Source organism: Chlorocebus sabaeus, chromosome 27 (genome assembly GCF_047675955.1).
Source record: "Chlorocebus sabaeus isolate Y175 chromosome 27, mChlSab1.0.hap1, whole genome shotgun sequence".
Taxonomy (NCBI): domain Eukaryota; kingdom Metazoa; phylum Chordata; class Mammalia; order Primates; family Cercopithecidae; genus Chlorocebus; species Chlorocebus sabaeus.
This window is the reverse complement of record NC_132930.1, coordinates 1358744-1376467: the sequence shown is the minus strand read 5'-3', so window position 1 is coordinate 1376467 and position 17724 is coordinate 1358744. Positions and strand designations below refer to the sequence as shown.

At 40.1% G+C, this 17724-nt stretch overlaps 1 protein-coding gene and 1 pseudogene across 2 annotated transcripts in view; one reads left to right on the top strand and one right to left on the bottom strand.

Annotated features, from left to right (window-relative positions):
• The window catches only part of CWH43 (cell wall biogenesis 43 C-terminal homolog), a 99125-nt gene that overhangs the window by 27701 nt on the left and 53700 nt on the right, over nt 1-17724 (top strand). For both annotated transcript variants that reach the window (XM_038008528.2, XM_038008529.2), the window contains exons 9-11: nt 2112-2191; nt 13581-13686; nt 15728-15863. In XM_038008528.2, the coding sequence (XP_037864456.2) occupies nt 2112-2191; nt 13581-13686; nt 15728-15863 (322 nt within the window). The remainder of the gene's footprint in view (nt 1-2111; nt 2192-13580; nt 13687-15727; nt 15864-17724) is intronic.
• LOC103246121 (triosephosphate isomerase-like) lies at nt 1215-2052 on the bottom strand (annotated as a pseudogene).

Sequence of the window (17724 nt, the reverse complement as noted above, 5' to 3'; positions counted from 1 at the left end):
GTGTCCCAATTTCCTTTGGCTAGGAAAAGGAATTCACTTCCCCCTTGCACTTTCCAGGTGAGGTGATGCCTCACCCTGCTTCAGCTCTCACTGGTCGGGCTGCATCTGCGGACCAGCGCCAACTGTCCGACATGCCCCAGTGAGATGAACCTGGTACCTCAGTTGAAAATGCAGAAATCACCTGTCTTCTGTGTTGCTCACACTGGGAGCTGGAGGCAGGAGCTGTTACTATTTGGCCATCTTGGGCGCGCCCCCCCCTTTCATATTTTTTACCTCTGTGTTTTGGGCTGCCCCTTGAACTAATTCTCTATTCAGCTTGTCTAATTCAATTGTCTTTGAATTTCTAATTTCAATTATTATAATTATCTTTTTATTTCTAGAACTCTATTTGATTTCTTTTAAAAATTTTCTGATTGTTTATTTTAGTCTCATGTTCCCTAGTCATACTTTTGAATATCCTCCTTTATTTTTGTAAATATAATAAACATACTTGTTTTATATTCTGATTCAGAAAGTTCCAACATCTGTCTTTGTGGGCTTGATTCTGCAGAGTGTTTTTTTCCTTTGTTTCCTGCTCATGGAAACTTGTTTTCTTGTATGTTTTATGACTTATTTTTACTTTAAGCTCATAGTCCTTGGAACATTTTTAGGGAAAATTCTTGAAACCTGAGTTTAAAGAGTGGTCGATGTATACATGTCACACATGAAAATTAACCCAAGAACTACATATTTCCCCTTTGCCCAAAATCATTGGCCAATAAATTCAATGATTTTATAAACCTTGTTATTTTAAAACAGATTTAGGTATTTTTTTTTTTCCTAGTGCCATGTGTTTATTCCCTCCCATGTGAGTGGTTCACATACAGAGCCCACACAGGAGTGGGCACCATGGAATAGGGCAGCATTCCTGGCTTCTGAGGGGAGGATCTTGGCCTCACAGTGTAAGAAAGGAGAGGATGTTTTATCTCCTGCCCTCACTAGGGCCTAGGGGACCCAGGAGCAAATTCCACCCCTTCCACCTCTCAGCTAAGGAGACGCCACCTTGGTGACATTTAGTTCCAACCATTATAGTAAGTGGAGAAGGGATTGTCCTGGTCCCAACCATTACAGGGTGAAGATAGAAACAGTAAAGGAAGGTATAGTTTGGATGAGGCCACAAAAGAGGGTAGATGACACCATCAGAAGCTTGTGCAGGGGAGGGGCAATGACTCAGCTTCTGGGCTGCTTAGTCCCTGGTTTGGCAGGAAGGGTATGGAAAATGGGTGGGGCTCATTGTTTGGCATTGATATCCACGAATTCAGGCTTGAGGGAAGCACCACCCAGGAGGAAGCCATCCACGTCAGGCTGGCTGGCCAGCTCCTTGCAGGTTACCCTGGTCACAGAGCCTCCATAAGTGATACGGGTGCTCTGAGCCACATCAGAGATGTTGGATTTAAGACATCCTTGGAGCTTCTTTTGTACTTCCTGGGCCTTTTGGGGTGTTGCAGTTTTGCCAGTACCAATGTCCCACACAGGCTCATAAGCTAGGATGACCTTGCTCCAGTCCTTCACCTTATCTGCGATGACCTTTGTCTGCTCGAAAACAACCTTCTTGGTGATGCCAGCTTCCCTTGCATCTAGCTTCTTCCCAATGCAGGTGATTACTCCAAGTAACTCTGCCAGAGCATGGGCCACTTTCTGCCCAATCTGTTCATCTGACTCCCCAAAGACATGCCTTCTCTCTGAGTGCCCCAGGACCACCCATCTGGCTCTGCAGTCTTTGATTCTGCCAGGGCTGATCTCCCCAGTAAAGGCCCCGTTAGTCACTTTGTAGCAGTTCTGCACAGGCACAGCAATCTTGGGATCTAGCTTCTGCTGGGTGAAGTTGATATAGGCAGTGGGGGGGAGAGCAAACCACCTCGGTGTCAACTGGCACCTTGGTCACATTCAGTGCCAGTGAGCTACCCAAGACTCTTCTTCCGCCCATTCATCTTCCAGTTCCCCCGTCATGAAGAACTTCTTGGAGGGCACCACAGCACTGGAGATGAGGCACTGAAGGTCAGTGTCAGCAAATTTATTTTATTTTATTTTATTCATTTAAAAATAAACAATCATTTCTTTTTTCTGTTTAGTTCTGTGGCTGCTTGTTGGTGTGGGATTGTTGGGGTTAGGACTACGGCATAAAGCCTATGAGAGAAAGTTGGGCAAAGTGGTAAGTAATTAAAAACCTTGACGTAGAATTTTATATGGTATATATATGTGCATATATTTGTACACGTTACCATTCTGATTGAACCTGGATCTGATGACTTCAGAGCCCTGGACCCTATCTTCTAAACCCTTATGTGCCAGACTGATAAGATAGTGGGATTATTTTATGAAGTTGGGTTCTTGGAATAGGATAGGCCTGTATACTAGGGACAGATTGTTGATGATTTTGTTTTATGGAGTTATTTCTACCATTCATGATTTAACATATCTAAACTATGTGTATTAGTTTGTTCTTGCACTGCCATAAAGAAATACTTGAGACTGGGTAAATTATAAAGAAGAATTTTAACTATCCTATGGTTCTACAGACTGTACAGGAAGCATGGAGGCATCTGCTCAGCTTCTGGGGAGGCCTTAGGAAACTTGCAATCATGGTGAAAGGCATACAGGGAGCTAATTATCTTACATGGTGGAGCAGGAACAAGAGAGAGAGGGGGTAGGTGCTACACACTTTTTTTTTGGTTTGTTTTTGTGTTTGTTTGGTTTTTTTTTTGATGGAGTCTCACTCTGCTGCCAGGCTGGAGTGCAGTGGTGAGATCTTGGCTCACTGCAACCTCTGCCTCCCAGGTTCAAGCGATTCCCTTGCCTCAGCCCCCCAAGTAGCTGGGACTACAGGCAGTGTGCCACGGCACCTGGCTAATTTTTTTTTTTTTTTTTTTTTGTATTTTAGTAGAGATGGGTTTCACCATGTTGGCCAGGATGGTCTTGATTTCCTGACCTTGTGATCTGCCCACCTCCTAAAGTGCTGGGATTACAGGTGTAAGCCACCATGCCTGGCAGGTGCTACACACTTTAAAACCAGCAGATCTGATGAGAACTCACTCATTCACTATTACAACAACACAAAAGGGGGGTGTTTTATCATTTATTTATTTATTGTAGAATAGTACCGAGGGTATGGTGCTAAACCATTCATGAGAATTCCACCCCCATGATCTGGTCACCTCCAGGCCCCAGAGATTACAATTCAACTTGAGATTTGGTAGGGACACAGATCCAAACCATGTCACTATGAGATAAGAAACTATTTTGTATTGGACTTTCTGTACTTCTTGGTAGATATTGCTGAAGATAGCAATGTGAGATTCTTTAGGAAAACTCTTACAGATAATACTATGGGTAGCTTATGCCTTGACAGGTAGTAAAACTTTTCTTGTCTCTTTCTTTCCTCTCTTGCTATCTGCAGTTTTAAATGTTTTAATATCCTTTTCTCTTTTAGAACAGTTGGCAGAAATGAGAATAAGCAATTGAATGTTGTGCTTTCTATCTGATCTGATAAAAAGTCTAGTGTATTTCATAATGCAGTCAGAGGTACAGTTTTGGTTAAAATAGAAATTGTTGAGGGTTGACTTTGAATTTTAGCAGTCTGTACTACCAGGAACATTTTTCATTTTGAATAAAAAGCTACACTGAGAACATAGACCATATTTCTCTTCTTGATCTTTGTATGTCCAGTAACTTACAGAGTGCTTGGTAGGTATTCAGAATTAAGTAACTATTTCTTAATAAGTAGATAACAGTAGATGATCATTACATGTTCCTTTAATTGTTGGTCATTATTATTGCAACATAATGTCCCTCAGAAAAGGATACCTAATGTCATCCAGGAATTCTTTTGGAAGGAGTTATTTGAATTGGATTTAATACCTGTTCTTTTGCTCATTTGCTCATTCATTCATTTGGCTAATGATTGCCGGGGATACAGATATAAACAAGTTGGACAAGAACCTGCCCTGCCAGAGTTTGCATTCTAGTATGGGAGAATGATAGTATTCAGAGAACAAATAAAGAAATGATCTCATGTTAGATCAAGCTGCCATGAAGGAAACAGGATTGTAGAATGAAAGGTAACTGGGTATGGGGGATTAGAGAAAGCTGTCTGAGGAGAGGTGACATTTGAGATGAAATTTGCAAACTGAGAAAACAGTTGTGAGGGCTGGGATGTTGGCAGAAGGAACACATATAGAGGACTGAGGGAGAACCACACTTGGTGTGTTTGAGGGACATCAGGGTGACTGGCTTGGCTGAAGCTTGGTAAAGCGTAATAGATGATGTGGAGAGGCTGGGGAGGGTCATACCAGGGCCTTGTAGAACACAGAAGTGTTGCTGTTATTTTTTTCTTATTTTCATTTTATTATTAGTATTATTTTTAATGTCAATAGTTTTTTTAAAAAATTTTTTTATTTTTTAGCTGGAGTCTCACTCTGTCACCCAGGCTGGGGTGCAGTGGCATGATCTTGGTTCCCTGCAACCTCTGCCTTCTGGCTTCAAGAGATTCTCTTGCCTCAGCCTCCGGAGCAGCTGGGATTACAGGTGCACACCACCATGCCCAGCTAATTTTTGTACTTTTAGCAGAGATGGAATTTCACTGTGATGGGCAGGCTGGTCTCAAACTCCTGACCTCAAGTTATCTGCCTGCCTTCGCCTCCCAAAGTGCTGGAATTACAGGCATGAGCCACCGTCCCTGGCCATTGTCAATAGTTTTTGGGCAGGTGGTTTTTGGTTATGTGGATAAGTTCTTTAGAGGTGATTTCTGAGATTTTAGTGCACCCATCACCCAAGCAGTGTACACTGTACCAAATATGTAGTCTTTTTTTGTTATTACATTTTTTTTTCAATAGGTTTTTGGGGGAATGGGTGGTGTTTGGTTATGTGAATAGGTTATTTAGTGGTGATTTCTGAGATTTTGGTGCATCCATCACCCGAGCAGTGTAATTGTAACCAATTTGTAGTCTTTTATTCCTCACTCCCTCCCACCCTTTCCCCTGAGTCTCCAAAGTTCATTGTATCATTCTTATGGCTTTGCATCCTCATAGCTTAGCTGCCACTTATGTGCAAGAACACATAATGTTTGGTTTTCCATTCCTGAGACACTTCACTTAGAATAATGGTCTCCAATTCCATCCAGGTTGTTGCAAATGCCATTATTTTATTCATTTTTATGCCTGAATAGTATTCCATTACACACACACACACACACACACAGACGCACACACACATTATCTATCTATCTATCTATCTATCTATCTATCTATCTATCTATCTATCTATCTAATCATATTTTCTTTATCCACTTGTTGATTGATGGGCATTTGGGCTGTTTCTATATTTTTGCAATTTCAAATTGTGCTGCTGTAAACATGTATATGCAAGTATCTTTTTCATATAATGACTTCTTTTCCTCTGGGTAGATACCCAGGAGTGTGATTGATGGATCAAATTGTAGATCTATTTTTAGTTCTTTAAAGAATCTCCACACTATTTTCCATAGTGGTTGTACAAGTTTACCTTCCCACAAACAGTGTAAAAGTGTTCCTTTTTCACTACATCCATGTCAACATTTATTAGTTTTTGATTTTTTGATTATGGCCATTCTTGCAGGAGTAAGGTGGTATCACATTGTGGTTTTGATTTGCATTTCCCTGAACGTTAATGATGTTGAGCATTTTTCCATATGTTTTTTGGCCATTTGTATATCTTCTTTTGAGAATTGTCTTTTCATGTCCTTAGCCCACTTTTTGATGGGATTTTTTTTTCTTGCTGATTTGTTTGAGTTCCTTGTAGATTCCGGGTATTAGTCCTTTGTCAGATGTATAGATAGCAAAGATTTCCCCCTATCTTGTGAGTTGTCTGTTTAGTCTGCTGATTATTTCTTTTGCTGTGCAGAAGTTTTTTAGTTTAATTAAGCTCCATCTATTTATCTTTGTTTTTGTTGCATTTGTTTTTGGGTTCTTGGTCATGAAGTCTCTGCCTAAGCCAATTTTAAAAGAGCTTTTCCAATGTTGTATTCTAGAATTTTTATGGTTTCAGGTGTTAGATCTAAGTCTTTGATCCATCTTGAGTTGATTTTTGTAAAAAGTGAGAGATGGGGATCCAGTTTTATTCTTCTACATGTGGCTTGCCAGTTATCCTAGTACCATTTGTTGAATAGAATGTCCTTTTCCACTTCATGTTTTTGTTTGCTTTGTTGAAGATGAGTGGACTGTAATCATTTGGCTTTATTTCTGGGTTCTCTATTCTGTTCCATTGGTCTATATGCCTGTTTTTATACCAGTGCCATGCTGTTTTGGTGACTAGGGCCTTATAGTATATTTTGAAGTTGGGTAATGTAAGGTCTCATATTTATTATTTTTACTTAGTCTTGCTTTGGCTATGCAGACTCTTTTTTGGTTCCATATGAATTTTAGTTTTTTTTTTCCAGTTCTGTGAAGAATGATGGTGGTATTTTAATGAGAATTGCATTGAATTTGTAGATTACTTTTGGCAGTATGGTTATTTTCACAATATTGATTCTACCCATCCATGAGCATGGATGTGTTCGCATTTGTTTGTGTCATCTATGATTTCTTTCAGGAGTGTTTCATAATTTTCCTTGTAGAGGTCTTTCACCTCCTTGGTTAAGTATATTCCTAAACATTATATTTTATTTATTTTTTCAGCTATTGTGAAAGGGGTTGGATTCTTGATTTGATTATCACTTTGGTCACTGTTGGTGTATAGAAGGGCTACTAATTTGTGTACACTAATTTTGTATCTTTAAACTTTGCTGAATTCATTTACCAGTTCTAGGAGCTTTTTGGTGGAGTCTTTGGGGTTTTCCAGATATACCATTATGTCATCCGCAAACAGTGACAGTTTGACTTCCTCTTTATCAGTTTGATACCCTGTATTTCCTTCTCTTGTTGATTGTGCTGGCTAGAACTTTCAGTACTATGTTGAATAGAAGTAGTGAAAGTGGACATCCTTGTCTTGTTCCAGGTCACAGGGGAATGCTTTCAACTTTTCCCTATTCAGTATAATGTTGGCTGTGGGTTTGTAATAAATGGCTTTTATTACTTTAAGGTGTGACCTTTCTATGCCGATTTTGCTGAGGGTTTTAATCATAAAGGGACGCTGGATTTTGTCAACTGCTTTTTCTGTGTCTATTGAGATGATCATGTGATTTTTGTTTTAAATTCCGTTTATGTGGTGTATCACATTTATTGACTTACAGATGTTAAACCATCCCTGCATCCCTGATATGAAACCCACTTGATCATGGTGGATTATCTTTTTGATATTCTGGTGGATTCAGTTTGCTAGTATTTTGTTGAGGATTTTTGCAACTATATTCATCAGATATATTGGGCTGTAGTTTTTTTTTTTTTGTTATCTCCTTTGCTAGTTTTGGTATTAGAGTGATACTGGCTTCATAGAATGATTTAGAAAGGAACCCCTCTTTCTGTATCTTTTGGAATAGTGTCAACAGGATTGGTACCAATTCTTCTTTGAATGTCTGATGGAATTCGGCTGTGAATCTGGTCCTGGACTTTTTTTTTGTTAGCAACTTTTAAATTGCCATTTCAATCTTTCTACTTTTCATTGGTCTGTTCAGAGTTTCTCTTTCTTCCTGGTTTAATCTAGGAGGGTTGTATATTTCCAGAAATTTATCCATCTCCTCTAGATTTTCTAGTTTATGTACGTAGACATGTTCATGGTAGCATTGAATGATCTTTTGTATTTCTGTGGTATTTGTTGTAGTATCTTCTGTTTTATTTCTAATTGAACTTATTCTTTACTTGGGTTATCTCACTAATAGTCTATCAATTTTATTTATCTTTTCAAATAGTCAACTTTTTGTTTCATTTATCTTTTGTATTTTTGTTCGTTTGTTTTTTCAATCTCATTTAATTCGGCTCTGATTTTTGTTATTTCTTTTCTTCTGCTGGGCTTGGGTTTGGTTTGTTCTTTTTTCTCTAGTTTCTTGAGGTGTGATCTTAGGTTCTTTATTTGTGCTGTTTCAAACTTTTTGATATAGGCATTTAAGGCTATGAACTTTCTTAGTACTGCCTTTGCTGTATCACAGAGGTTTTGATAGGTTGTTTCACTATTATCATTCAGTTCAAAGAATTTTTTAAATTTCCATCTTGATTTAATTGTGGACACAACGATCATTCAAGAGCAGGTTATTTAATTTCTATATATTTGCATGGTTTCGAAGGTTCCTTTTGAAGTTGATTTCCAATTTTTATTTTTTATTTTTTGAGATGGAGTTTTGCTCTTGTCACCCAGGCTGGAGTGCAATGGCACAATCTCGTCTCACTGCAACCTCTGTGTCCCAGATTCAATTGATCCTCCTGTCTCACCCTCCCAAGTACCTGGGATTACAGGCATGCACCACCACGTCCAGTTAAATTTTGTATTTTTAGTAGAGACAGGGTTTCGCCCCATGTTGGTCAGGCTGATCTTGAACTCCCGACCTCAGGTGATCCACCTGCCTCAGCCTCTAAAAGTGCTGGGATTATAGGCATGACCCACTGTGTCTGGCTGATTTCTAATTTTATTCCATTGTGGTCTGAGAGAGAGTACTTGCTATAATTTCATTTTCTTAAATTTGTTGAAAATTGTTTTGTGGCCTATCATATGGTCTATCTTGGAGAATGTTGCATGTGCTGATGAATAGAATGTGTATTCTGCAGTTGTTGGGTAGAATGTTCTGTAAATATCTGTTAAGTCCATTTGTTCCAGGGTATTGTTTAAGTGTTTATTTGTTGACTTTCTCTCTTGATGACCTCTCTAGTGCTGTCAGTGCAGTACTGAAGTCCCCACTGTTATTGTGTTGCTATCTCATTTCTTAGGTCTAGTAGTAATTGTTTTATAAATTGGGGAATGCCAGTGTTAGGTGCATATATATTTAGGGTTGTGATATTTTCCTGTTGGACTAGTCCTTTTATCATTATATAATGTCCTTCTTTGTCTTTTTTAACTGCTGTTGTTTTAAAGTTTGTTTTGTCTGATATAAAAATAGCAACTCCTGCTCACTTTTGGTGTCCATTTGCATGGAATATCTTTTCCACCCCTTTACCTTAAGTTTATGTAAGTCCTTAGGTGTCAGGTGAGTCTTTTGAAGACAGCAGGTACTTGGCTGGTAAATTCTTACCCATTCTGCCATTCTAAGTCTTGTAAATGGAGCATTTAGGGCATTTACATTTAATGTTAGTATTGAGACATGAGGTACTATTCTATTCATTGTGCTGTTTGTTGCCTGAATACCTTGGGTTTTCTTTCATTGTGTTGTTGTTTATTAGGTTCTTGAGATTTATGCTTTCTGGAGATTCTGTTTTGGTGTATTTCAAGGATTTGTTTCAAGATTTAGAGCTCCTTTTAGCAGTTCTTGTAGTGCTGGCTTGGTAGTGGCAAATTCTCTTAGCATTTGTTTCGCTGTAAAAGACTGTATCTTTCCTTCATTTATGAAAACTTAGTCTTGCTGGCTACAAAATTCTTGGCTGATAATTTTTTGGTTTAAGGGGGCTAAAGATAGGACCCTAATCTATTCTAGCTTGTAGGTTTTTTGCTGAGAAATCTGCTGTTAATCTGATCGGTTTTCCTTTATAGGTTACCTGATGTTTTTGCCTCATACTGTTTAAGATTCTTTTCTTTGTCTTGACTTCAGGTAACCTGATGACTATGTGCCTAGGTGGTGATCTTTTTGCAACATATTTCCCAAGTGTTTTTTGAGCTTCTTGTATTTGGATGTCTAGATCTCCAGCAAGGCTAGGGAAGTTCTCCTCAATTATTCCCTCAAATATGTTTCCAAACTTTTAGATTTATCTTCTTCCTTGGGAACACTAATTATTCATAGGTTTGTTCATTTAACATAATCCAAAACTTCTTGGAGGCTTTGTTTATTTTTTAAATTGTTTTTCCTTTGTCTTTGTCAGATTGGGTTAACTTGAAAGCCTTGTCTTCAACCTTTGAAGTTCTTTCTTCTATTTGTTCAATTCTATTGGTGAGATTTTCCACTGCATTTTGCACTTCTCTAAGTGTGTCCTTCATTTCCAGAAGTTGTGATTGTTTTTTATTTATCCTACCTATTTCACCAGAAATTTTTCCATTCATATCTTGCATCATTTTTTTTTTTTTTTTTATTTCTTTAAGTTGGACTTTACCTTTTTCTGGTGCCTCCTTGATTGACTTAAGAGTCAACTGTCTGAATTCTTTTTCTGGCAATTCAGTGATTTCATCTTGGTTTGGATCCATTGCTGGTGAGCTAGTGTGATCTTTTGGGGCTGTTAAAGAACCTTGTTTTGCCATGTTAATAGAATTGTCTTTCTGATTCCTTCTCATTTGTGTAGACTATGTCAGAGGGAAGATCTGGGACTCAAGGCTGCTGTTCAGATTCTTTTGTCCCACAGGGTGCTCCCTTGATGTGGTGCTCTTCCCTTTCCCCCAGGGATGGGGCTTTCTGAGAGCTGAACTGTAGTGATTATTTCTCTTCTGGATCTAGCTACCCAGCAGAGCTACTGGGTTCTGGGCTGGTACTTGGGAGTATCTGCAAAGAGTCCTGTGATGTGATCCTGTCTTCAGATCTCTTGGTAATGGATACCAGCACTTGTTCCAGTGGAGGTAGCAGGGGAGTGAAGCATACTCTGTGAGGGTCCTTGATTGTATTTTTGTTAAGTGTGCTAGTTTTGTGTTAGCTGGCCTCCAGCCAGGAGGTGGCACTTTCAAGAGCACATCAGCTGTGGTAGTATATAGGCAGGATCAGGTGGTGGGTGGGGCCATGGAACTCCTACAAAAGTATGTCCTTTTTCTTCAGCTACAAGGGCCAGTAGAGAAAGACCATCAGGTGGGGACAGGGTTAGGTGCCTCTGAGCTCAGACTCTTGTTGGGCCGGGCTGGCTGTAGCTGCTGTGGGAGACGGGTGTGTGGATCCTAGGCCAATGGAGTTATATTTCCAGGGGAATCATTGCCGCCTCTGCTGTGTCACATAGGTTGCCAGGGAAGTGGGGAAAAGCTGGCAGCCACAGGCCTCACCCAGCTCCCATGCAACCCATAGCACAAAAGACTGGTCTCACTCTAACCGTGCCCCCACAACAGCACTGAGTTTATGTCCAGGCAGCTGGTGAGCAGGGCTAGGAACTTGCCCCAGGCTAAAAGCCTCCCAGCTGAGAAAGCAAGCCGACTGATTGTTCCTTGGCTGTCCCATGGACCCTGCAGCAGCAATCCACTTCCTTCAAAGGGTCTGTGGATTCCCTTGGCTTTCCTGGCATGTTCCTGTGGTAGTTCTTGGAGCAGAAGTTCACGATGTGGGTCTCCATGCACTGCTCTCTCTGTTGAAGTGGGAGCTGCAAGTTAGTTTTGCCTCCGATTTGCCATTTTCCTGCCATCCTCAAGATGTAGTCTTTTATCCCTTACCCCGTCCAACCCATCCCTCCAAGTCCCCCAAGTTCATTGTATAACTCATGCCTTTGCATCCTCATGACTTAGTTCTCACTTATAGGTAAGAACATACAATATTTGGTTTTTAATTCCCGAGTTACCTCACTCAGAATAACGGCATTCAGCCCCATCCAAGTTGCTGCAAAAGGTATTATTTTGTTCCTTTTCATGGCTGAGTAGTATTCCATGGGGTGTGTGTGTGTGTGTGTGTGTGTGTGTGTGTGTATACGTATGTATATGTGTGTGTGTGTATATATATATATATTACATTTTCTTTATCCAGTCATTGGTCGATGGGTGCTTAAGTTGGTTCCATATCTTTGCAATTGTGAATTGTGCTGCTGTAAACATGTGTGTCCAAGTCTTTTTAACATAATGACTTCCTTCCTTTTGGGTAGATCCCCAGTAGTGGGATTGCTGGATCAAATGGTAGTTCTCCTTTTAGTTCTTTAAGGAATCTCTAAACTGTTTTCCATTGTGATTGTACTAATTTACATTCTCATGGTGATTTTATTTTACTTGCGATGGAAGCCACGGTAGTGTCTCAAGCAGGAGAGTGAAGAAAAATGATCTATGTCAATTTGGCTGCTCTTTGAAAAATGGATTATAGGGAGATAAGAACGGATGCAAAGAGATAAGTTCTGAGGTTTCTTCATCTGTCTAGTAGAGAGATGATGGTGATCTTTGCTGGTGTAATGGAAATAAAGTTGGAGATAAGTGGATAGACTTAGAACATATTTTGAAAGTAGAATTGATAGGATTGGCAGAGAGGGTAGATGTTAGGTGAGGAGAAGGAAGGAATCAAGGAGACTTCTATGTTTTTGGTTTGAGCAGCTGGATGAAGGGAGTGGCATTTCCTGGGAAGAATAAAGGAATAACATGTTTTGAAGTGATGATATCTAGAATTAATTACAGATGAATAGTTGCAAGAAAAAGGATAGCATGATAAATATAATATGCCTCTTGAAATCTCTATTGATGGTTCTGCTTTCTTTACTAGGTATTAATTTGATTTTTTTCTGTTTTTACCATTCTAAAAATTATTTAATTTTTTTTTGTCATTGCATAGTAGGAGTATACATTTTTAGGGTACATGGGATGTTTTGATAAAGGCATGCATTGTAAAATAAGCACATTGTGGAGAATGGGATATCCATTCCCTTAAGCATTTGTCCTTTGGGTTACAAACAATTCAGTTACATTCTTTATTTAAAAAATACAATTAAATTATCATTGACTATAGTCACCTTATTGTTCTATCAAATAGTAGGTCTTATTCTTTTGATTTTTTTTGACCCATTAGCCATTGCCACCTCCCTCCCCGAGTCCCCTACTACCTTAGTAGGTAATCATTTGAGATGGATACTTAGGGTTAGGCAGTGCATTCTCTGGCTTGCACATGACCTGAGGACCTCATAAAAGGGGCTGTGCTCCTGGACCTTGAGCTTTCCAGTATAGCAGGGGTGTAACATCATTCATAACTAGGTTAGAATAAACTGACCACTTCTTCAATATGTTGAAGGCCCCGCTGCATCCCTCTGTGTGATTCATTTCCCATGCAAGAGTAAACACTATCCTGAGCATTGTGATTTTTTTTAGCACTTTCATGCGTTCCTTTCTATTGTTACCATATATGACAGATCCCTAGACAATACTGCTTTTTTCTGAATGACATCTGATGTATGTATTTTGCAACGTACTTTTTTTTAAAATTTAAAATAATCTTTCTGAGATTCCTCCTTGTGGACCTATGTAGCCCTAATTCACTTATTAGGGTTGTGTAGTGTTCCATTCCACATATATAGCACCATTTGTTTATTCATTTTCCTGCTTATGGACAGCCAGGCTCTTTCTAACTTTTTATTATTATAAGCAGTACTTATTACAAATACTCACTTTTCCAACATCCCTCCTAACTTCCAAGTTTAAGCTAGAAATTTACAGAAGACTAATTTGAGAATGCTGTATAGCAAATATCTCCTTCTTTTCATGGATTAAATGTGGGAAAATGTCTAAGGAAATTCCTTTGCTGAAATAAGAATTTTGGTAGAGAGAAGTGGGGAAAAGTGGGTCACTGAAACTGCCATTGTTCACAGTCGTCCTAAATTATCATTAAAACAATTCCTCAGGCACCAGCCAAAGAGGTCTCTGCTGCTATCTGGCCTTTCAGGTTTGGATATGACAATGAAGGGTGGTCTAGTCTAGAAAGATCAGCTCACCTTCTCAATGAAACAGGTAAGTCTTTCTGGAATTAGTTCCAGGTTTTGAGAAACTATTATTGTTACTTTTATTTTCAGCAGGGTCATAAGCCATAACTTAACACAGGTATTAAATTAAATTTATGACCAGCAGATGGTCATAAACTCACCTCAAAAATGCTCTACTTTGGCAGGTACCTGCAGGGGGACTGAGCTTCTGTAACCACATCTGTCTTTGTTTGAGATCAATTAATTCAGGTGATTCTGAGCAATTCCTCATACTGAGTATCTGCAGGGGATTCGTGTTGTGTTGTTCTTAGGGATGCCCCTGCTAGTAGCTCCTGTCACCTAGGGACCCACTGCTGGGGACCAGAAAACTGTTGGATCAAAAGGCAGAATGGGTTGCAGGGAAAAGAAAGAGAGATCAGACTGTTACTGTGTCTATGTAGAAAAGGAAGACATAAGAAATTCCATTTTGATTTATACTAAGAAAATTATTTTGCCTTGAGATGCTGTTAATCTGTAACTTTAGCCCCAACCCTGTGCTCGCAGAAACATGTGATGTATGGAATCAAGATTTAAGGGATCTAGGGCTGTGCAGGATATGCCTTGTTAACAATATGTTTACAGGCAGTATGCTTGGTAAAAGTCATCGCTATTCTCCATTCTCGATTAGCCAGGGGCAAAATGCACTGTGGAAAGTCACAGGGGCCTCTGCCCAAGAAAGCCTGGCTATTGTCCAAGGTTTCCTCCCACTGAGACAGCCTGAGATATGGCCTCATGGGAAGGGAAAGACTTGCCTGTCCCCCAGCCCAACACCCATAAAAGGTCAATGCTGAAGAGGATTAGTAAAAGAGGAAGGCCTCTTGCAGTTGAGATAAGAGGAAGGTCTCCATCTCCTGCATGTCCCTGGGAACAGAATGTCTCGGTGTAAAACCCGATCATACATTTGTTCTATTCTGAGATAGGAGAAAACTGCCCTGTGGCTGGAGGTGAGATATGCTGGCAGCAATGCTGCTCTGTTACTCTTTGCTACACTGAGATGTTTGGGTGGAGAGAAGCATAAATCTGGCCTACATACAGATCCGGGCACAGTACCTCCCCTTGAACTTATTTGTAACACAGATTCCTTTGCTCACATGTTTTCCTGCTGACCTTCTCCCCACTATCATCCTGTTCTCCTGCCGCATTCCCCTTGCTGAGATAGTGAAAATAGTAATCAATAAATACTCAGGGAACTCAGAGACTGGGGCCTGTGCAGGTCCTCCATATGCTGAGCACTGGTCCCCTGGGATCAGTATTCTTTCTCTATACTTTGTCTCTGTGTCTTATTTCTTTTCTCAGTCTCTCATCACAACTTATGAGAAATACCCACAATTGCTTCCAACAGGCCTAGGGTCAATTTGATTTTTTCAATGCTCCAGGGTGCTCATTTTTGTGTGAAGCATCTTTGAAATGTGAGAGTGTTTTTGATTCTTAGACCAGCTACGGGTGTATGGAGCAGGATAAGTAAAGGAATAACCTGTTCTGGTTATTCTTAATGATAAGCATACCTCCTGAGAAATGTCTTAGTATCTATATGTATATAATACCACTGAGACATTTCTTTGCCCCTTAGCCCTTTTTTAGTCTGATTGTAGGCTTCCAAGGCACTCCTGGCCAAGATCTAGAAACGCCAATCAACTTAGTTCTGGGTCAGTACCATGGAGCTATCTATCCTGGAATAAAATGCTATGGTGCACTGTTCTCTTGTTTCTGAACATAAATTGGATATTTGAGAAATGTGTTAAGATTATTTGAAATTTTAGGAATGATGTTGAGCACATTTGAAAATTTTTATCCTTCTCGGTAGTTCCTGGAGGTGTTTCACGTTTTAATTGCATTCTAAACATGGAAAAATTCCTTTAGAGCTCAGATTTGAGCCACTTCCTTCCAGTGACTTATTAAAAATTACTTTGTTTTTGGGTTAACAGTAAAGAAAAAAAGGTTAAGGGTCAAGAATAAAATGTTGCTAATTGTTTTTTGCCTTGCTGTGATTCATCACTGTATGCTATTTTTTTTTTTTTTTTCCTGAACAGGTGCAGATTTCATAACAATTTTGGAGAGTGATGCTTCTAAGCCCTATATGGGGAACAATGACTTAACCATGTGGCTAGGGGAGAAGTTGGGTTTCTATACAGACTTTGGTCCAAGCACAAGGTATCACACTTGGGGGTGAGTATACACTTGAGAATTAATCCTGAAGATAGTCCTGAAAAGCTAGGCTGCATAGACTGGGAGTGGCAAGTTGATATTTTCATACCTTTGGTGAATATGCCCCAGTGATGCTTCTTGTGGGTTGAGGAGATGCTGGAGATATGCACATTCTGTAATTTTTCAAATGGTTTTTCTATGACTGGATATTTCCAGTTCTTCACCATTATAAATCTAGGAGCTGAGGTCACAGCACCAAGCATGTCTGGCCTGGATGCTGTCCTCATGGAGCTTGCTTTCCAGTGTAAGACAGAAAATCAACATGTACACACAAAAAATAAATAAGGTACTTCACAATCATAATAAGCGCTGTGTAGAAAAGAAACCACTGAGGGAGAATAACTGGGTGGGCATTGGCCGTGGGGATGCTACTATAGGCAGGGTGATCAGGAAGGTCTCTGCGAAGATGTCATAGTGAGCAGGAGCCAGGATCAGCCTTGGGAAGAGCTGAGGGAACAGTCTGGGTGAAGACTGAGGCAGGATCCATCTTGGTGTGCCTGGAGCATGGGGGGCCAAAGTGCAACTGGTAAGAAAGGAAGTCAAGGATGGGTACCTGATCATAGAGGGCTCCATTTTATCCAGTTGTGATTGGAAGCCACTGAAGGATTTTAAACAGATAGTGATCTGGAAGAACAGATTCTCAGGGACAAGAGTGGGAGCCAGGAGGCAGAAATGATAGGTGGAATAGCACAGATGAGAGATGACAATGGGAACAGCGGAGATGGCGACAAGAGGACAAACTCAGGAACTATTTTAGAGCCAACAGAACTTACAACAGTTTAGATGGCAGGGGAGGAGAAGGAAGAATCAAGGGCGATGTCTAGGTTTTTGACCTGAGTACCCGCTAAGAGATGATGCCCTTTAATGGAATGGGAACCATCAGGAAAGCTGTAGGTTTGTGCTAAGTGTGAGATACCCTAAGACAGTCAAGTCATGCCCAGTAGGCAGTTGGTTATGGCCTGGAGGGCTGGGAAGGACAGGCCAGGCTGGAGATGTACTTTCAGCTATCATCACCTGTCTCAGAGACTCCATGAAGGTGACAGAGAATGCATCTAGCTAGAGAAGAGAAGCCTACTAAGGACTGAGCTCTGTGGCTTAGAGTGAGGTGGAATGCCTTTTCATATGCCTATAGGACAGTTTTTCATTTCTAATTTTGTAAATTGTTACTCCATGTCCTAGTTGGCAAGACTCTACCTTCCCATATGTGTTGATTAATATTATGATTGTTTACGCAAACGTGTTGGCAGAGTAACTGCAAGTACAATGGTTTTTGTGTATTGTTAATGCTGCCCTTTTCGTGTGTCCATAGTGCTTATTAAAACAGAGTTGATGGTGTCTCCTTAGTGACACAGTGAGACATGCTAACTAGCAGATGAAAGGATCTGACAAGTGGACTGCCATATAAGTCTCTGCCACATTGCTTTGAATGTCCCTTGGTGGGATGTGTGTAGTGGGACACATCCCTTATTATTATTTTTTTACTTTATTTATTATTATTATTATACTTTAATTTCTAGGGTACATGTGCATAATGTACAGGTTTGTTACATATGTATACTTGTGCCATGTTGGTGTGCTGCACCCATCAACTCGTCAGCACCCATTAACTCGTCATTTACATCAGGTATAACTCCCAATGCAATCCCTCCCCGCTCCCCCCTCCCCGTGATAGGCCCCGGTGTGTGATGTCCCCCTTCCTGAGTCCAAGTGATCTCATTGTTCAGTTCCCACCTATGAGTGAGAACATGTGGTGTTTGGTTTTCTGTTCTTGTGATAGTTTGCTAAGAATGATGGTTTCCAGCTGCATCCATGTCCCTACAAA